Source organism: Cyprinodon tularosa, unplaced genomic scaffold (assembly GCF_016077235.1).
Source record: "Cyprinodon tularosa strain WSP-4 unplaced genomic scaffold, ASM1607723v1 ctg970, whole genome shotgun sequence".
Lineage (NCBI taxonomy): Eukaryota > Metazoa > Chordata > Actinopteri > Cyprinodontiformes > Cyprinodontidae > Cyprinodon > Cyprinodon tularosa.
In genome coordinates, this window is record NW_024039752.1 from 109,693 (window position 1) to 129,627 (window position 19,935).

At 40.5% G+C, this 19,935-nt stretch overlaps 1 protein-coding gene across 2 annotated transcripts in view; it reads right to left on the reverse strand.

The window, feature by feature from the left end:
• Positions 1–724: 724 nt before the first annotated feature.
• Positions 725–19,935, reverse strand: part of LOC119776961 — a 33,117-nt gene continuing 13,906 nt past the window's right edge. The window contains exons 1-6 of one of the 2 annotated variants that reach the window (XM_038275627.1): positions 3,772–4,037; positions 3,606–3,668; positions 3,326–3,367; positions 2,195–2,278; positions 1,765–1,896; positions 725–1,555 (exon numbers count right to left, since the gene is read on the reverse strand). In XM_038275627.1, coding sequence (XP_038131555.1) covers positions 1,272–1,555; positions 1,765–1,896; positions 2,195–2,278; positions 3,326–3,367; positions 3,606–3,668; positions 3,772–4,021 — 855 coding nt within the window. In that variant the 5' untranslated portion in view covers positions 4,022–4,037 and the 3' untranslated portion in view covers positions 725–1,271. Of the gene's footprint in view, positions 1,556–1,764; positions 1,897–2,194; positions 2,279–3,325; positions 3,368–3,605; positions 3,669–3,771; positions 4,038–19,935 lie in introns of those variants that run through there. The other variant, XM_038275625.1, reaches the window with a different exon arrangement.

The following is a 19,935-nucleotide window of genomic DNA, read 5'->3' on the forward strand; positions in this document are numbered from 1 at the left end:
GAGGGAGCTCCTGCAGCTACAGGTGATGGAAAAATGCCTGCCTGACCCAAATGACTCGTTCCCGGACGTGTTCCTGGATCCAAATTTTGAGGAGGACAGTGATCCCCTGCTGCAAAGTATGCCCCCATGGATGGATTTATGTACAAATGTTTTACAAATATCCACAGAAGAGCAATCAGTGTGTAGAGTGACAAACGTGAGGTGAAAAACCTCAATGGACTGGTGACCTTCGTTGGAGGATACTTCACGGCGCTATCGCATTAAACTTGTTTTTATCATTCACCAGTCCTTGGGTTTCAAATGAGTGTCCTTTTTGTAGATTGTCTGAGAGTTGTTGTGATTTAAAGTTCAATGCCCATCCAGGTAGGATGTCAAATTAATATTGGGATTCTATATTCTTTTCTATTCCCAGCTAGCTGGGAATTTATATTTCTGATACTTTAAGAGGTATATTGCCCTCCCTGGTAGGGGTGGTAAATATCTTAATATATATTGCTTATGAACACACGCCCTACTAGATGTGTGTTAGAACAATACATGAAAGAGTGATTCAAGCTCTAATCATGGTCAAACAGTTAATTCTGCACATACATGGAATAAATTCACCACAACTTCTGTTCCAAATATAAGAGTTTATTAACATAACTATTGAGTAATGTAATAATAAAATAAACTTTATTGTATTAATACTGTCGTCATTGTATTATTATTATTATGACGTACAATTTGAAACTTAAGATGTTGTCAAAAGTAATGTACATAATATGGCAAAAGAACAACTTAAACAAAAAACAAACACAATATTAAAACCAAGTTTTGGAACACTTCTAAAGCAATGTATAAAACAACAAAAACACTCTGATATCACTGAGATTTATTTAATTTTACTTAGTGTTTTTTCTAACATAAGAGAATATTATAAAACAATGGAGAAAGAAAAAGACACCACCTTTTTCAAGGGACTGAGAAGAAAACAACATCCTCTAAGTTTTCTTTGAAATTCATTTTAGATGCAATCCTTCCTTTGAGATTTATGCTTATTCGACATTAAAGAGCTTTTGTATAGGACGCAGTGTGATCCACTAATTTGAAAAAACATATTTCTGTGTCAGTTTAATCAGATTCTAATAAAATCTTTAGCAAAAACTCAAACTATTACATTTATAGAAGATTATTTTGGTCTGACTATATATTTTTACATGAAATTAAAAATGTTACACAAAACAATAGTTTCTGATAATTGCTAATGTTGCTAGAGAAATCAGATCTTCTCACATTGTAAAAATTAGATGGCCACTAAAGGTTGTATGATGATCTGAATCATCATATATCCGTGTGTTTACCCACTGACGCAAAAACACAACATCTCCAGGCTCTAACAACAAGGTGACTCCTTTGCCTGAAGAACCAAAACCATTACCTTGATGCTCATATGCTATCAAAACATTTTCTCCATTCTTGACCAGCGCAGCACCTGAACCATGTGAACCATGTCCATGTGCACCTACACAGAACTCAAAGTGGTAGACTCCTCTTAGTGGGGCTGTGAAGAACCCTGAAGAAAAATAATAATAATTTTGAAAATTTCTGAAAAAAAATCACAGATGTCACTAATAACCATGAAATCTAGAATCAGCAAACATGATAATTTTGTATTTTTTCCTAATGTTACATCATCCTTCCAGCACATTCTGACCAAAGTTTGGCATTTGTTCTGAATTATATAAATTTACAGTATATGAAATGATTATTAAACCTAGTTACCTGTGTTAGGGTTGTAGGCATTTGCAATATTTGTAGTAACATGCCTGAAGACCAGAGGGATGTGCGTGTTAAATGGACCATGAGTTGCTGAGCCTGAGGTCAACAATGAAGCTGAGAAAGCCACTCGTTTCACTAGAAGGAAGAAAGTATTGTGTTTGGTTTGGTGTTAATTAAGAAGTAATATTCACATTAGGTGAAGAATTTTTCACAGCATCTAGAATTTAAAAAGTGCTAACTTTTTCATGAGAGCAGTGCTGTATTTTTTTAAATAATGCACTTAAAACTAGTAGCATATTGAGAGTGCGGAACGATGACAAACGTTCCCACAAGGTTTGCCTAGAGACTCTTGCAGTGGAAACCGTGTTCAGAGTGAATTCTTCTTAATGGTTGTGATTATTGACAAAGAAAGTTTATTTCTGGATTCACAAACCTTCTCCTTCTTTCTTTAGAGCCTCCACCTGATTTTCAGTGATGTTTGCCCTGCTTTTAATATTGATAAGATCTTCTATCTGAGCTGAAATCATACAAAGCAAAACATTCATTATGCAAAATATCAATAATATAATTAATAATAATCATATATATTTTAAGTTTTGTAACCTTTTGCTAAAACCCATACAGCAGACAATAGGACTAGGCTTAGGTTTTCCAAAAAATAATAAATTAATTGATTCTGTATTTCTGTGGTAACTAGTGTTGCACTGATGCCAGTATCGGGTGGGGCCCCGATCCAGCACTAAAATTGTATCAGTATCGGCGAGTACCAACAAATAAGGCACTGATACCATTTTGAGAGCCAAAAGTTTTTTCAACTATTGTCACCCATTCCAGGAAGGCAATAAAAAGTTCCACTAGATTCACTTTGTATTAGTCTTTTTCCTGCTTCACAAAGGTAGGCAGCAGCTTGACAAAGCCATGATGGCAAATATTTTACATCCAAGTAGTTTGCAGTTCTTCATATAAAACACACACATCAGTTTCTAACAGATGGTATCGTGATAGGCCAATACTGCACAGCCAGGTATCTGGTATCGGGGCCAAAAAATGGCATCAGCACAACAATAGTTAGAAAATTTCTTTCTTTACATTTAGATATATCTGATGCAAAAGTATTGGTTATCATGTAAGATTTTGCTTGAGTTTACATATGGTGATATTTAAAAAAAATGAAGTTAATACCAGGCCCGGCCCATGGTCTAGGCTGTATAGGCAAATGCTAAGGGCGCCATTCATCCAGGGTGCGCTGTGATGGTGGGAATTAAAGAAAATAAAAGTGGAACTTATATGTTTATAGTTATTTTCATAACAATACTATTATTTCTTATAAAAATTAAAAAATTTCTTCTTATAAAAATTGAATAGGCTTATAGACAAGCCTATTCAATTTTTTTTGTGAGCATCTAAACTGGCAGTGGAACTGACTGTGATGCAGGGGGACACCAACTAAATGGTTGCCTAGGGAGCAAAATTGGTTATGGCCGGGTCTGTTTAATAGAAAAGTACTGTTTATACTTTGAACTTAGTGTTCCTTTCTAATAGTATTTTCACTTTTTTTAAATACCTTGGTGCAGTTGTTTCACCTTGTCCAACTCTTGTGTTTGAACTGTGTGTGAAAAGAATAAAAAAAAAAAAAAAAAAAGGATTTCGTTAAGTTATTGCTTTGAGGCATTTTTACTTCAGAGCCTCCCACTGGTTTTTAGTAATGTTTGCCCTGGTTTTAACATTGATCAATTCTTTTACCTGAGCTGAAACCATACAATCATACAATACATCTTGTAAAATGAGCAAATGAATACATTTTCTTCACAATGAAAGCAGCAATAATGTGATTTGATAAAAACCTTGGTACAGCTGTTTTAGCTTGTCCAACTCATCTTTCTGCAGCTCCAGCTCTTTCGTGTTAGCTATTGTAGTAATAAAAAGGAAACAGTAAATTATACTGTTACTTCTTCAGACAAGCATTCAAAGAAACCATTGTGAATGCTAAACATTTGTAATTAAATATACCTTCATGATCCCTCTGTAGGTACTTTGTCTCCACCTTCAGTCCAGCCACCGAGGCGATCACCTCTCTTAGCACAGCATTGATGTCCTGTGGAATTGTTTGTTGGGGGTTAGGAAGATTTTCTGTGTCTTCGACCTGTGCTCCATTTTTCCTAGAATGGGAAATAATTTCATTGTCGGTCAAAGCCTGGAGCTGAGATGTAGATAGAGAGCTGATTAGCAGCAGTGCTCGGAAAAACATTGTCATCTCCATTCTAAGTTTAAGTCTCTGCAGGTCTGCTTTGTTGGCTGTGTGGAACCCAGGTCTTAAATATACCATGAAATACAAAGGACTAATCATTAACCTGTTTTGATTGTGTGTTTTTTTTAAACACGTGCAGATAAGGACTTGAAACCTTATCTGCACCTTATATCGTTCCCTTTTGACTTCAGGGAACCTTCGGGCAAGTGGTAAAAATCCTTAACGTCAACCCCTGAGATGGATCTTTAATCTCAAATCTGAATCATAGGAGATATGATATCATCTTTTTTGTAATCCACATTTTCAACATATTTCACTGTTATTAGGTGTTATTTGGCTTCCCTTCAAGATCAGAACCTTTTTTAAGGACCTGTTTTCTCAGGGAAACATACATCAGCAGGTAAAGTTCTCTTTGATTATGTGAAGCACTTCATGGGCCAAGCCTCTGCTGTTTTGGTCGATATGAAGAATGATTCACTGAAATACCTTATCTCTCTTATAGGCCAGTTCCTTTTGTCTAAAGAAAGGATGAACACAGCATTTTATTATAGCTGCATTGTTATAACTTATTGGCTATTGTTTTGATAGCACAGTCAAGCCTTCTATTACTGTAAGTGTATGAAACACTTTCTTGTGACAGATCTGGCAAGGTGTCTTTTTTTGTTTATATAGGCTATATCTGTCTAATAACCTAAAGCTAAAGCATCCTCCCAGTCTCGTTATTTTATAACAGGACAGAAACAAAAGCATCCGGGCCTACATTGGATCAAGGTCAGAGTATGGCATCGACCCTCAGCTACCCTGGTTGGTCCACCCCATACTTAGTCATCACTAATGGGCCATTCTACTCTGCCTTAAAGAAAATCACATGAACTTCACTTGATTCACATTTTTTTTTAAATCTGTGTGTTATGGAAAGCCAAGTCGTTCAGAAGCGTGTGACCCCTGACACGTGCGTGCTGCTTGTGAGTTGCCATATCCACTCTAAGTTTAAAGGAGAAGTTCGGTTTTTTACACTTTAAGCCCATTTTCTGTAGTGTCCAGGATGAAATCGAATGATCGACACCAAAAGTTTGACAATTGCTCCTGTCTCTGCTTTTTGGCTCATTTAGAATCCACCCCTGGCTGCTTTAGAATGGCTTGCATAGAGCATGTCCGATAATGTCCTTAAAACAACCTTAAACGTTCTTTTTTTTAAATATGCTACTCACCGGGTCGTCAGCGCTGTTCAATGACGTTCCAAAAAAAGTTTCGTGAAGAAAAAACGTTCCTGTAGTGTTTTATTTAGCATTTTGTAAATCCCATTGAGTTCTGTAGGAATAGTCAATATTCCGCTGCCACCGGAAACGGAAATGGGGCCTGTTTACACAGTTGTAGTCTTTTCGCTTCACTCTGTGTACTCCGACGTCGAGAATCAAGAATCCACCTTTCGTATTCCATTTTCAGAGTTTTTTAAAGTGTTTAACAGAGACGTTAGCACCTCGACGTCGGAGTACACAGAGTGAAGCGAAAAGACTACAACTGTGTAAACAGGCCCCATTTCCGTTTCCGGTGGCAGCGGAATATTGACTATTCCAACAGAACTCAATGGGATTGACAAAATGCTAAATAAAACACTACAGGAACGTTTTTTCTTTACGAAACTTTTTTTGGAACGTCATTGAACAGCGCTGACGACCCGGTGAGTAGCATATTTAAAAAAAAGAACGTTTAAGGTTGTTTAAACGACATTATCGGACATGCTCTATGCAAGCCATTCTAAAGTAGCCAGAGGGTGATTCTAAATGAGCCAAAAAGCAGAGACAGGAGCAATTGTCAAACTTTTGGTGTCGATCATTCGATTTCATCCTGGACACTACAGAAAATGGGCTTAAAGTGTAAAAAACCGAACTTCTCCTTTAAGTCTCTGTCGTCTGCTTTGTGGGCTGTGTGGAACCCAGGCATTAAATATCTAATGAATTACCAAGGGCTAATCATTAACCTATTTTGATAGTGCTATTTAGAAACACGTGCAGATAAGGACTTGAAACCTTGGCCTTTCGACTGGAACAATAAGTACAATTGAAAGCAAACATAGAAACGTTATCTGTTGGTAGAGATGTATCTTTAATCTCAAATCTGAATTATAGAAAAAGAAAATTTTACTGTAATCCACATGTTCTACACATTTCACTTAATAAAAGAAAATCTCAAGTTTCAAGGATATAATATTTTGGAGTATAATATAAGTTGTACCATATTAAGGACAATATGTCAGGATGTGTTTTTCTTTAACAATTGACATTGTTAAACTGGTATGAAAATCATGTACCTCAGATTATGACTCCTGATGGAAAAGATCTCCTCAGTTGTCAAAGATCATGTCAATCTGGAGTGATAGCTAAAGTAGAATATGTAAATGTTCGCTAATCATTAACTTTTCTATATTATTTAGAAACACGTGCAGATAAAAAGTGCTTATAATGCTTTTATTAAGTAAACAGCAATAAAATCGGTTTGTTGATGGAAAGTCTCTGGGTCATCAGATAGTCACAAGGAAAGCACAATGTTTGGTCCTTCTTTAGAGATTAATCAAATTATAAAACATCAGACTCTCAGAAATGTTGTTATATTTAGGGATCTCTGGAATTTCTATTAAAGCTGGATTTAGAAGAAAAACACTTCATATCGATTACCAGTCCACAATTTCTAAGCATTTAGAATATTCCAATTAGCTTACTTTACTGCCTGGAAGGTTTAACTATTTCCTAAATATATGTTTGGTAAAGATATAAACAGATTACTGTGGAGCAAAGTGTGTAATGGTCAGTATTCGGGGACTGTCATTATATTCCATTTTCTTCAATATTTAACTGTTGATTATGAGCTGATGGTTCTAGATTCTTTATACTGTACTTGTACCTCGGAGGTATATCAAGACTTTATTAAACAGTGTCTTTAGTGTTGGGATCCTCGGGCTTGCCCACCAGAGGGCGCCGAGGATCCTCTTCTGCTCTCTTTTTCCCTTAGGTTTTGAGTTACTGTGGGGATCTGGAGATTACCCTCTGTCTCCAGCAGGATGCGCTGTGGGTCTTCTGGAGCTGGAACTTTCCTGCACACCTGTTCCTAATCCTCTCATTAGAAGACCTCTCCTTTATAAGCTCCTGCCTGACCTTGATCCCACGTCGCAGTGTTGATCTTAGTTGGAATCCTGTCTCTTCGTGAAAGCTCTGGATGAGCTTAACCTCCTGTCTCTTCGTGAAAGCTCTGGATGAGCTTAACCCCCTGTCTCCTCGTGAAAGCTCTGGATGAGCTTAACCACCTGTCTCCTTGTGAAAGCTCTGGATGAGCTTAACCTCCTGTTTCCCTGTGAAGCTCTGGAAGAACTGTCTCTCTGGCAACCTGTCTCTGGCCTGCAGCTCTGGGAGAGTTGCATCATAGGAAGCCAGTCCCAAGCCTGACGCTCTAGGAAAGCTAACCTGCTAATCTGCCCTGGTGAGCCAACCCAAGAAGTCTACGTGGATGCTACCTGTCGACTCCCCTGTGGAGTTTCCCTAAGAGGTTCCCATGTGGATTTCCCCTGTTGTTTCCCTGCAGTGAGCTGGAAGCTCGAATCCAGCCATCACCCTTTCCCCGCACAGACCCCAGCGAATCAGTCCCCTGCCTGAACTGTGATTCATGTGCTTGAGCCTTTAATAAACTCTTTGGACTTTTACCAGTGCCTCCGTGTGTGTTCTGCATCTTGGGCTTACTCTCTGTGACACCCATCATGACATTTAGTATTGTTACAATATCTTAAATTAATCCAGGAAGCTATCAAAAGACCAGAGAGATTTTATCCAATTTGGACCATCATCACTTCAGATAAGTTGAAGCTCCCCGATTTATTTTTTAATGTCCATTGTAAGACATGAGGATATCTGACTTGTTTTAAACAAAAATATTCAACAGTTAGTGTGTCGTTTTTGGAAATAAAACAATTTCATTGACTTCTTGTTCAACATACTAATCTTTCTAAGTAGAAGCACTCAGTGGCTGACTAAGTAATTATTTTCCTTGTGGTGAGTCTCGTGTCATGTCTCGTGGTAATCCTGCAATCCCGCCATTTTTTTCTCTCACTGTATTTTAATGAATAAAGTCGAAGGGTGCAGAAAAAACAGAAGTCCAACTGATATTGGATTCTGAAGGCTGGAACCAGTATTGGGGGCTTTAAAGAAATTATTTCCGATATCTATATCAGTTAGAATATTTAAGAAAAATTAAACATGGACATACACAGGACATGTACTGTTAAACTGTGTTCAAACTCAAATTATCATATATGTGGTGTTTTTTGCCTTCTAACACTGCAGATTTTGCATCCAACATCTGTTACATCCTTCATGAAGGGGCTCTGCACTTTATTGTTCCCCTCTGCCTCTGCATATTTTGGTAATTTAGGTGTACATAGGAGCATTTTAAAATGAGAACAAGTGGCTGCATACAGCTTAAAATGATAACACATATGCTAATATTAATTCAATTCAATGCAGTTTATTTATATAGCGCCAAATTCACAACACATGTCATCTCAAGGCTTTACACTTCAACCAGATCATACAATCAAATTGATACAAAGTTTTCTAAAAAAACAGTTGATTGCATTGACTCATTCACTCAAATACAATCCCTCACACTAAGCATGATTGTAGCAACAGTGGAGAGGAAAATCTCCCTTTTAACAAGAAGAAACCCCGACCAGAACCCCACCAGATCTGCCGAGGCCGACCACTGCATGAAAAGTGAGATTTTCGTCCCCGTAAACCCCCGTAAACTCCCGCAGATCTCCCTGATTTTCGTCAGTTTCCGACAACTTGCAACCCGCGCTTGTCCGCGTTTGTCGTGCCACAAATTGTCGGAAACGGACTCTGACGTATGTGGAGAGCGATCAGCTGTACTAATGGCCCTAATTAGCATATGAATGCAGCAAACCCGCGCGGCTGGCCAGGTCTGGCTTGAATAACCTACTCAGTATTGGCTGAAACCACTATTCTCAAACAAATGAAATCGCTCGTGATTGGCAGCAAAACCACACGTGGCCACGCTAGGCTTTAATTTTCTTACTGAGTATTGGACGGAACCACTTCTTTTTAAACAAGTAAAGTCACTCGTGATTGGTTGGCATATATATATATTTACATAAAAAATTACATATATATATGGCATATATATATATTTATTCATTCATATATTTATTCATTCATATGCTGTGTATTTATGTTATCCTACACTACTCCCCAATTATTGGGCTACCATCAAGGACATGAATGAATTTATACAGGAAATGAACATTTGCCAGGAAGCTGTTTATGCAAAGAAAGAGCTTTATTAAAACACACACAACTATATACAACGCGTATCCAAACACATGCGTATCTAAAAATTACAACTCCGTGAACGGTCCGTTTGCTTCCTCGGGGTTGGAGGTAACTGGCGGCATTCCCTCCGAGGCAGGTCCGATGTGCAGACGCCTACTGTGCGTGGCCCTGTACTTCGGCATCGCTTCTAACCGGGACTGTAGCTTAGAGACACCGCCAACGACGCTTAATTAGTTTCTCTAAATTCTCCTTAGGTGTGAGTTTGTGCGTAATTGTTGTTTGTCCTGTTTGTCTCTGTGTTGCCCTGCAATAGACTGGCTACCTGTCCAGGGTGTACCCTGTCTCTCGCCTGTTGACAACTGGAGATTTGCACCACCACCCCAACTGGGATAAAGCATGATGGAAAATAGATGGATGGATGTCTACCCCATATTTAGTCATCACTAATGGTCCATTATACATTATAAAAACATCCCATGAACTTCACATGTAAAAATCACATGTGAAACCCATGTAAAAAATATTTTTTTTTATGAAAGCTAAGTCGCTTAAAAGCACGTGTCCCCTGACATGTGTGTGCTGTTTGCGAGTTGTCAACATTCTGTCTTCGCATTTTAAACTTTCATGTGTAGTTGACACATTAAGTCTGTTAAGTACGTTAACTACAGTGGGCACTGGTTAGAAATGGACGGTTTCCTGCGTGATTCCTGTGTGATTCCTGCGTGAATCACGATGTATTTCCTGAGGCCAGTATTTTTTTTTTTTCAAAAAGAACTGCAATGTACCCGGACAACCACCAGGCACTTGGGAGCTCTGCCGTGCTAAAGGTGACGTTTGTGGGCCTGCAGTCAACTGAGAAGTTTATTGAGACCATTTGCATAAACAACCAAAATCTTATGATGATATGTTTTTGATTCAAATAAAGTTAATGAATTAATTTAACATAGTGACTGCAATATCTTATTTCATACACCTCCGATCTTATCTGAGAACTGTTTATTTCTATTTATCTGCATCTCTATTATTTAATGAAAAATGATTATAATTAATCTTTTTGGCAAAACAAATAACTGAATCAACAAAGGTCCGTGGATCATCCATCCATTCGATCGGTCGCATGCTCATGGACCATTTCTAGGTTATAAAAACGTCCTCAGCGACTCTGAATGAATCAGTCTCATCAGGCCTCTAGCTCCACTCACATGTATGTGAGTGGAGCTAGGCGGAGCTAGACATGCATCTGGCTGTTGTCAGGTTAGAGCGAGGGAGGGGGGTTCATGCAACGTCATTCAAATCTATGGACGTTTTAGTTCACGAACAAAGACGAGACGAAAATTACATATTATTTAATGTTTTTTTTTTTTTTTTCAAATCCTTTCCCCTCCGCCACACACCCACTTTCAAACCTGGAGCGGGCGGCACAGAGTAGCCTACTCTGGGGCTCGGGAGAAAGAGGAGACGTGATATATGGACACATTTTCACTTCATTGAAGTGGAGAACAAAACCAAATGCTTGATTTTAGTGGAAGGGAAGGAATGTGGCCACATGGTAGCTGGAAAAAAACACAACAAACCTGAAGAGACACGTCGCAGTTCACCAGAAAGACATTACGGTAAGTTAACAGAAAGATTGGTGGTGGTTGTTTATAATGTAACATTAAATCAACGGCTATAATGTCCCAATGATAAACTAACTCATGTTGGCTAACTTTCATAGCATTTAGTATCCAAGCTGGCTATGTTACATTAGCTTGTTAGCACGTAGGAACCGTAGCCACTTGTTGATAGAACTGAATGTGAAGTTAAATTTATGCTAACTTAGATATGTTATGCTGGCCAGGCAACTATAGTTTCAGTTAAATTGCAGTTTGATTAAAGCAGGCAGACGTTTTAGGTAATCTAGAAGCTGCAAGTGAACTATAGCTAACACAAAACACCTCTGCAGCTACACATGTATGCTAAATGCTAAAACGAACTGAAACTATTTATCAGGATAAGACAAAATAAAAATAATATGCCACACATAATTCAGAACAACTTTAACCTAGATTTTCATACACAACATTGCTAGGGGAACCACTGCAGGGATGCAAACTCCCAATGTCTTTATTTGGCGACATAAAATGCTGCTCTGTTTATCTGCACATTACTATTTCAATCTGAAAAACTCACACAGAGAGAAAAGATAATTAGAAGAATTTATTGATAAGAAAGTATAGTCTTTGGCGCTCAGACCTCGGCAGGAACATTCATGCTGAATTATGCTTTAACATGCATGAGTAGATGAATGTGAATAGGGATGTTCCCCCCGGGCCTGAAACTGGTGGTGGTTTAATCCGAGCTGGTTGACGAGGTGATCTGCTGGGCAGAATTGTGGGACTAGAAGACTGAGGGAGCTGACGCCGGGGCTTCACTCAGACTCGGGATATAGAGGTCCTGCTCGGTGATGCAGGTACCGTGAACTGTCCATGATGAGCAAGCATGAAGCGACAGTGGAGAGGAAAAACTCCCCTTTGGGAAGAAACCTCTGGCAGAACCGGGCTCAACATGGTGGTCTTCTGCCGGACCAATGCGATGAGACGAGGGATGGTGACAACTGGGATTAATACTCTCTGATGAGGTTGAGGTGAAGTCGTGTCATGGAGGACGATCAGCTGCGATGGCGAAGAAGGGGATGGAGGTGGGTGAATTGTCGTCTGAATCGAAATCCGAAATGGATTGCAGGATAGCGGCTGTGGTGAGATTTGAGGGAGTTTATAAAGTGGAAGCAGGACGCTGATTGGGCTTCGTGGTGGAGTAGTTCGAAGCTGATTGGCTCGCTTCAGAGACGGATCGGCTTCTAATTGATGGAGGTAAGTCAGAGTTTCTTCAATTGAACTTCCGCTAGAGCTTCATTTCAATCTGAAAAACTCACACAGAGAGAAAAGATAATTAGAAGAATTTATTGATAAGAAAGTCTTTGGCGCTCAGACCTCGGCAGGAACATTCATGCTGAATTATGCTTTAACATGCATGAGTAGATGAATGTGAATAGGGATGTTCCCCCAAAAAGCCGAGGTCGAGGCCGGAGAGTCCGTATGCTCGTAGGGCATACACTAGGGACAGAATAAAGAATGCGTAATGAAATGCTGAGAAGGTTTGCGAACAACTTACCGAGCCAGGTTGTTGATGAGGATGGCGACCACGGTAGACGCCGAAAACTTACCGATGATGATTTACCCATGACGATGATGATGATGATTTACCCATGATGATGATGATTTACCCATGATGATGATGATGATGATGATTTACCCATGATGATGATTTACCCATGATGATGATGATGATTTACCCATGATGATGATGATGATTTACCCATGATGATGATGATGAACCCATGATGATGATGATCCCATGATGATGATGATGATGATGAACCCATGATGATGATGAACCCATGATGATGATGAACCCATGATGATGATGATGATGATGATCCCATGATGATGATGATGATGATGATTTACCCATGATGATGATGATGATGATTTACCCATGATGATGATGATGATGATGATGATTTACCCATGATGATGATGATGATTTACCCATGATGATGATGATGATTTACCCATGATGATGATTTACCCATGATGATGATGATGATGATGATGATTTACCCATGATGATGATGATGATGATTTACCCATGATGATGATGATGATGATTTACCCATGATGATGATGATGATTTACCCATGATGATGATGATGATTTACCCATGATGATGATGATGATGATGAAGATGATTTACCCATGATGATTTACCCATGATGATGATGATGACTCACCCATGATGATGACGATGAATCCTGCGGATGACGATGATGATGAATCCTGCGGATGACGATGATGATGATGAATCCTGCGGATGACGATGATGATGATGATGAATCCTGCGGATGACGATGATGATGAATCCTGCGGATGATGAGGATGATGATGAATCCTGCGGATGATGATGATGATGATGATATATCCCATTATGATGACGATGATGATGAATCTTGCGGATGAGTCTGAAAATGATCTTGCGGATGAGTCCATATAGAACATATAACATGACGGGATACAGACACATGACGAGACGCAGACGTGGTGCATATTGATGCATTGGAAATGCATGCAAAATGGCGTAAAGGATGCATGACGAGACACGACGAGACACAGATAGCATCACATGCTCCATGTGATGCATTAGGGAATGAATCTTGCGGATGAGTCTGATAATGAATCTTGCGGATGAGTCTGATAATGAATCTTGCGGATGAATCTGATAATGATCTTGCGGATGATTCTTGCGGATGATAACATATATGAAGAATTGATGCATTAGGGAATGCATGCTAAATGGTGTCAAGGATGCATGACGAGACACAGACCAGACGTGACGTGACACACAGGAGAATGCATGTAAATGCCTGACATAAAGGTGAGATTGCATGAATGCGAGCCAGAATGAAGACAGCATGAATATAGCAAGGAGACAGCATGGAAGACTGCATGAAGCAGGGAATAATGAAGAAAACTGATAAGGAGTGGGAGTAGAAAATGAGTTAGAGGATGGTCGTGATTAGGTCAGAAAATTATCAGAATGAGTTGAACCACCACCAGTATTTGTAATAGAGTTACCTAGAGGCAGAGAGAGCGCTAAGCTGCGAGAATTGGCGAGAGTTCTGGGCGGATGAATGAGGTATAGGCTGGTGAACCATCGGCCCAGAGCTGAGGGAAGCCTCAGAACCCCGCGAGTAGCTGCGATGCAGCTGCTCGGTCCAGAACGAAAGCCCAGATTACCTACTAGAGGGAAGGTCACATGATTCTAAGAGTATCCTGAGGTGGTGAAGGAACCATGAGTGGACGTAGGGTAACCCTTGGGCGAAATGAAAGTGCTTGAATGCCTGAAACATGACGCGCCGAGATGATGAAACGTTAGTGACTGCTGCCAGTGATGCTTCTGATGAAGGGCATGAGAGACTGGGAGGAGGAGTGACTTTATTAGTGGCTTCAACTACTACGATGTTATCGCAGTGGGCGGACGAGATTCCTTCCCAAGGCCCCACGATGGCAAGCTAGCTAGGGGTAGACCTCACACAAGCATAATTGGGTGTGAATAAAAGAGGCCATGAACCCGCGAACCACCTGTCCTGAAGAACCCCCCAAAACCTATGGATGCAGCATCCGTAAAATTTTTGAAGCATGGCAGGAGATAGATAATGTCGACATAGAAAAGAAATTTCGTTCCAATTTAGAAGCAGTCTGACCAGGAGATCCGAACGGCAGCCTACGTTCAGTAATCTGACCAAGGAGAGGGACGGAAATTGCCGGATCAAGCAACTGGGAATGAAAGAGCGGCCTTGAGAAATAAGCGCATGGCAAATTAGCTGACCTAGCAAGGAGCGCAATTGGCATTTAGAAATGACTGATGGAGAACATCAGTTTTTTTTTTTTTTTTGAAGAAGAAGAAGACAGAACGATAATCAGAAGTAATAATAAGGGGTGGTAAGATGACGGGCTGCTAAGACTGAGGTACGATATATATGAAGCGTGCGCGGCGGGGACAGACTGATCGGATGGCCCTCCTGCAGAAGCTCTAGTAATCACGATAGATGCTGAATGTGGCCAAAAATTGGCCAATAGAAAGATCTCTGGTAGACGGAGATCGGATGATTTAAGGAAAACTGTGACGTCACCTGCTGATGCGACCTGCTGATCGACTTCAGGGGAGGGAAGAATAAGAGACTAAATTAAAATATTTCCCCTGAATAATTTAGAACGAGGCTAGTGGAAATATCAGCATGTGTGTTAATATAAGTATGCCTGAATAGAGGCAGACAAAGCATAAAGAGCAAACTCAAATAGATAGAAAATTATGAATGAAAACATGGTTGAATACGTCTTACCCTAAGGCTGGCCCAGGGCGGGCGTTCCCTAATGTGAATGAGGGGAGGGGGAGGTCTGTCTGAGCAGACAGCGGCAGGGATGACGTGGCAGTACAGGGATTCCCACGTTTGGAGCGTGCGGACAGCGTCGAAGGATTGAGTGAGAGAGTCCGGTGGAGCGGAGGGAGGCTGAGAGCTGTTAAACGCCAGAAGGACTAGACGGGGGAGCTGTTATGAATCAGGAAGCTGAAGAAGGTCCAAGGCTGCATCGAAACGATGAGAAGGAGCGGGCGTAGCGGTGACTGCTGCTGGGACAGATCCGGGAGGCCTTCTGCGCCTGGCAATGGGAGCGGAGGACTTGCACATGTTTTGCGGCCAGGAATCGGAGCAGATTGAAGAGCGGAAGGCGAGGGAGATGAATCACGAGGAGGTAGGAGGGAGGCTCGTTAAGACATCTGAGCAGAGTCTAGGTCGGAGCCTGGCAATATACCCTTGGAGTGTAACGCGGAAGAAGGAGATGAGAGCGGCTAGACGGGAGCTTCTCCGAGCGGGGAAAATTGAATTGTCGTCTGAATCGAAATCCGACATTGCGATTGCAGGATAGCGGCTGTGGTGAGATTTGAGGGAGTTTATAAAGTGGAAGCAGGACGCTGATTTGGCTTCATGGTGGAGTAGTTCGAAGCTGATTGGCTCGCTTCAGAGACGGATCAGCTTCTGATTGATGGAGGTAAGTCAGAGTTTCTTCAATTGAACTTCCGCTAGAGCTTCATTACAAGGACATTTGATTTGAATTGGCATCAATATTAATACAACCAAAATGCATACACACATAAAAATGTCTGCAATTTATTCCTGCATTAAATGATAGTTAAATGATAAACGTTTGTCAGCAGATTGATGAATATGTTTAAATATCAAATTTTATATTTATTTGTAAGTTTGTAATTTATTTGCTTGTAACTTTAGTAATTTGAATTGAATAGTTAAATGTGCACAAACCCTGTAAATAACTGACTTAAATCACTACTTTCACTATCACTACTGTTGTGTTGAGAAGCCAAACTGTTGAGAAATAAATCATTTTTTGTCTAAATTGTTATCCCCTTACTGCCTGATTTTATTTGCAATTATATATATAAAAAACATAATACAGGAAAAAAATAAGTTAAATAGTGGATCTAGATCAAGTAACATTTGAATTCTAATAAATCATGTAATAAAGATAATGAAAAAAAGATAGATGAATGAATAAAAGTAAATATATTTGTCTTTTTTTTCTACAGGACATAACGGCATGTGCTGTCCTGCACAACATCTGCCTGGGAGCCGGTGACATCACGGCCCCAGAGGATGACATGCCAGAGGATGAGGAGGGGGAGAACGTGTTGGAGGCAGTCAGTGGTGCTCCATGGCGGGACCAGTTGTCTGCTGAGGTGTCTGCCCTGGAGGAGGGTCTACCCGACCACTGTTACATTTAGATGGCAAGTAGAATCACATTTTAGCTGTTCTCATTTCAGGGTTATGAAAACAGTTTTAGTAAAGTCATTATTTTCTGCGACTTTTAAACTTTTTTAGTAACATGGCAGCCATGATTGGGTCAGCCCTGCAAACCCTGATGGACGATGTGGTGAACAGTGGAGAGAGGCACCCCCGACCCCCCAGATGATGTCCCACTCGCAGTCGGAAGACTCCAAGCTCATCTGTGTGCTGCCCAGCCTCTGCAGCACCTAGCCCTGGTGTGTCCTCAGGGATGGAGGCAATTAGGACAGGTGGGGCAACAGAGGGCCTCTGTCCTAATACCTCATCCATGAGGACAAACCAGGGCCAGGTGGCAGCAGTAGGCTTCCCACTGACCCCCTGCCCTGTCCCTGGATCTTTGCATTCCTAAAGTAGAGGAAAACTATTTGTATCAACAAATGATATTTTCTGTAGTGTTTCTTTAAAGCTAGAAAAAAGGAATGTTTGATGATTTGGATCGATTGATGAAATTCTACAGAAAAAGACTTTGGAATGGTAACCTGGAGATTACTTTTTCAAGCTTACTCAAAGTGGAAAGTAACATGAAAATAATAAATGAAAGATGTTATTTCCCTACACACACACACACATATATATATATATATACATACATACATACATACATACACTCCGAAGTAGGCAGCCTGCGAATTGAGACGCAGCCATTGTAACCATCATTGACATTCATAATGATGCCTTATTAGACATTGTAGAATTTGTAAATATTTTCTTAATATTAATATTTAGTGCAGTGAGCATGGTGAGGCTTGTGAAAACCATTTTTCTCAGTATACAATGTCGGAGAAAGAGCAAGGCAGTTATTGTTGGATCTTCTGTATTGATAAACCTGCTTGTAATTTTGTTTTATAATGCTGTACATACCGTATTTTCACGATCATAAGGCGCACCGTACTAAAAGACGCAGTCTCAGTTATGTGTGCCATTTCTGTATTTAACACACACATAAGGCGCACCGGACTATAGGGCGCGTTTTTTATATACAGGTACATGTCCTCTACTACCTTTAAATACCTCTACTGCGTATTTAAAAATACAGCGGGGGTCAAAACTGAGCATGACTGTGCTTTATTCATGTATTTATTACAAAGTATTAATTAAACCTGGGAGCTGACCGTGAGACAGACACATCGCAGATGACAGGGCGCTGTGATCACTCCTAAATTAACTTAAAATCCTGAAACCTCCCGACAGAATATGTTCGCTTTTATTACCGGTATCCTGGTGCCTGCAGCTAAAATTATTTAGATGAAAAACACCTGCCAGCCGCCAAGGTGAACCCGGAGGCTACCCGGCCTAGAGGCTGCTGATGAAGGGATTTCTACTGTCGGTGCACCGCTGGTATGTCGGGGTCTGAGCGCCTCCGACAGAAATAGTAGCCTATAGGCAGGATGATAATCTGGATGAACTGACTGCAATTATTCAGTTTTCAGGTGGACTTTCTCACTTAAAAACATATTAAAACTACTTTATTCCCACTGATCACAGCAAATATAGCTGCAAGATTTAGATTATTTAGATGAAAAAACACCTGCCAGCCGCCGCGGTGAACCCGGAGGAGACCCGGCCCAGAGGCTACTGTTGAATTAAGTTTTCAGGTAGAAAAATAGAGCGGGAGCAAAACTGAGTATGATTGTGCTTTATTCATGTATTTATTACAAAGTATTAATCAAACCCATCAAAGTCATCATCCTCTGTTTCTGAATTAAACAGCTGCGCTAAATCAGACATGCCAGTTTCCCCTTCTTCACTGTCAGAGTCACTTTCCGTGCCGGGCGGCTCCTCAGAAATAATGCCGGCTTTTGCGAAAGCTTGAACAACAGAGCCAGCAGACACGTTAGTCCAAGCATCAACAATCCATCTGCAAACGGTGGTGTAACTTGCCCGGCGCTGCCTTCCACTTATCGTGAAACTGTGGTCTCCGTCGGTCATCCATCGCTCCCACGCCGCTCGCAGCCTTACTTTGAACGGCCGGTTCACACCGATGTCGAGCGGTTGAAGTTCCTTTGTTAGACCCCCGAGATAACGGTGAGCACAGCGTTTATTTTTTTTACCATGTTTTTCACATCAGCTGTGAGATGGGCACGCATGGAGTCACAAATTAAAAGCGATGGTGATGCGTGGAAAAAACCACCTGGTCTCCTCACATACACCTGCCTCAGCCACGCTTTCATCATCTCCTCATCCATCCAGCCCTTTTCATTTGCGTTAATATCATATGTCATCAGAGCGCTGTGTCTGTCTCGCTGTCAGCTCCCAGATCAGCTTCTCTGATTCGTTGATGCGGCGCTTCCAGCAGCAAAACTTCAATTTTTCCATCTCGAGCAGCAGCAGTAGCTCAAAACGCGCTGCGGGACCTTTTGCTGTGTCTATACGCTCGTCAACCGTTGACTTTGTAGACTTTTCTGCTCCTGTTTTTTTTTTTTTTAGGATCAGTAGCATAGCCAAGTCACAGAATAGAGGGGAAAGGGAGAGGTAGATTCCCACTGGTGGGAAATCTCTGGAAAGTCTTTTGTGTTTATAAATGTTCAATGTTTTCAAGGTGCAATGTTCTTCAGGTTGTAAAATACAGGTTCCTACAGTTGAGACAAAAAACAGAAAGAGATGATATATTGACATTAAACAAATGAGTACTGAGTCCGTTGTTGATGTGATCTCCTGGAATGTAAGAGGCCTTAGAAAATTGATCAAACTAAAAAAAGTAATGAATAGACTTAAACAATTCCATCCAAAAGTGGTTTTTATCCAAGAAACACACTTGCTTACATGCGAAGCTGCACGACTAAGAAGAAGATGGCCTGGTCAAATATTTTCTAGCTCATTTTCTCCACACTCTAGGGGCGTGGCAATTCTTATTCATAAATCTTTACCTGTTTGTATAAAAAAGACTATCATAGACCCTGCTGGGAGATTCATAATAATCCAAGCATCCCTGATGAACCAAAACTTAATTCTGGTTAACCTGTATGGTCCTAATATAGATGACCCTGATTTCTACAATAACTTGTTTCTCTCTATTACAGCTTTTCATGGTGATGTGATCATTGGTGGTGATTTTAATTGTACTTTAGATCCGAAGCTTGACCGATCATCAGGTTTGGATCTGTCCCATCCTAAAAGTAGACGGGTTATTC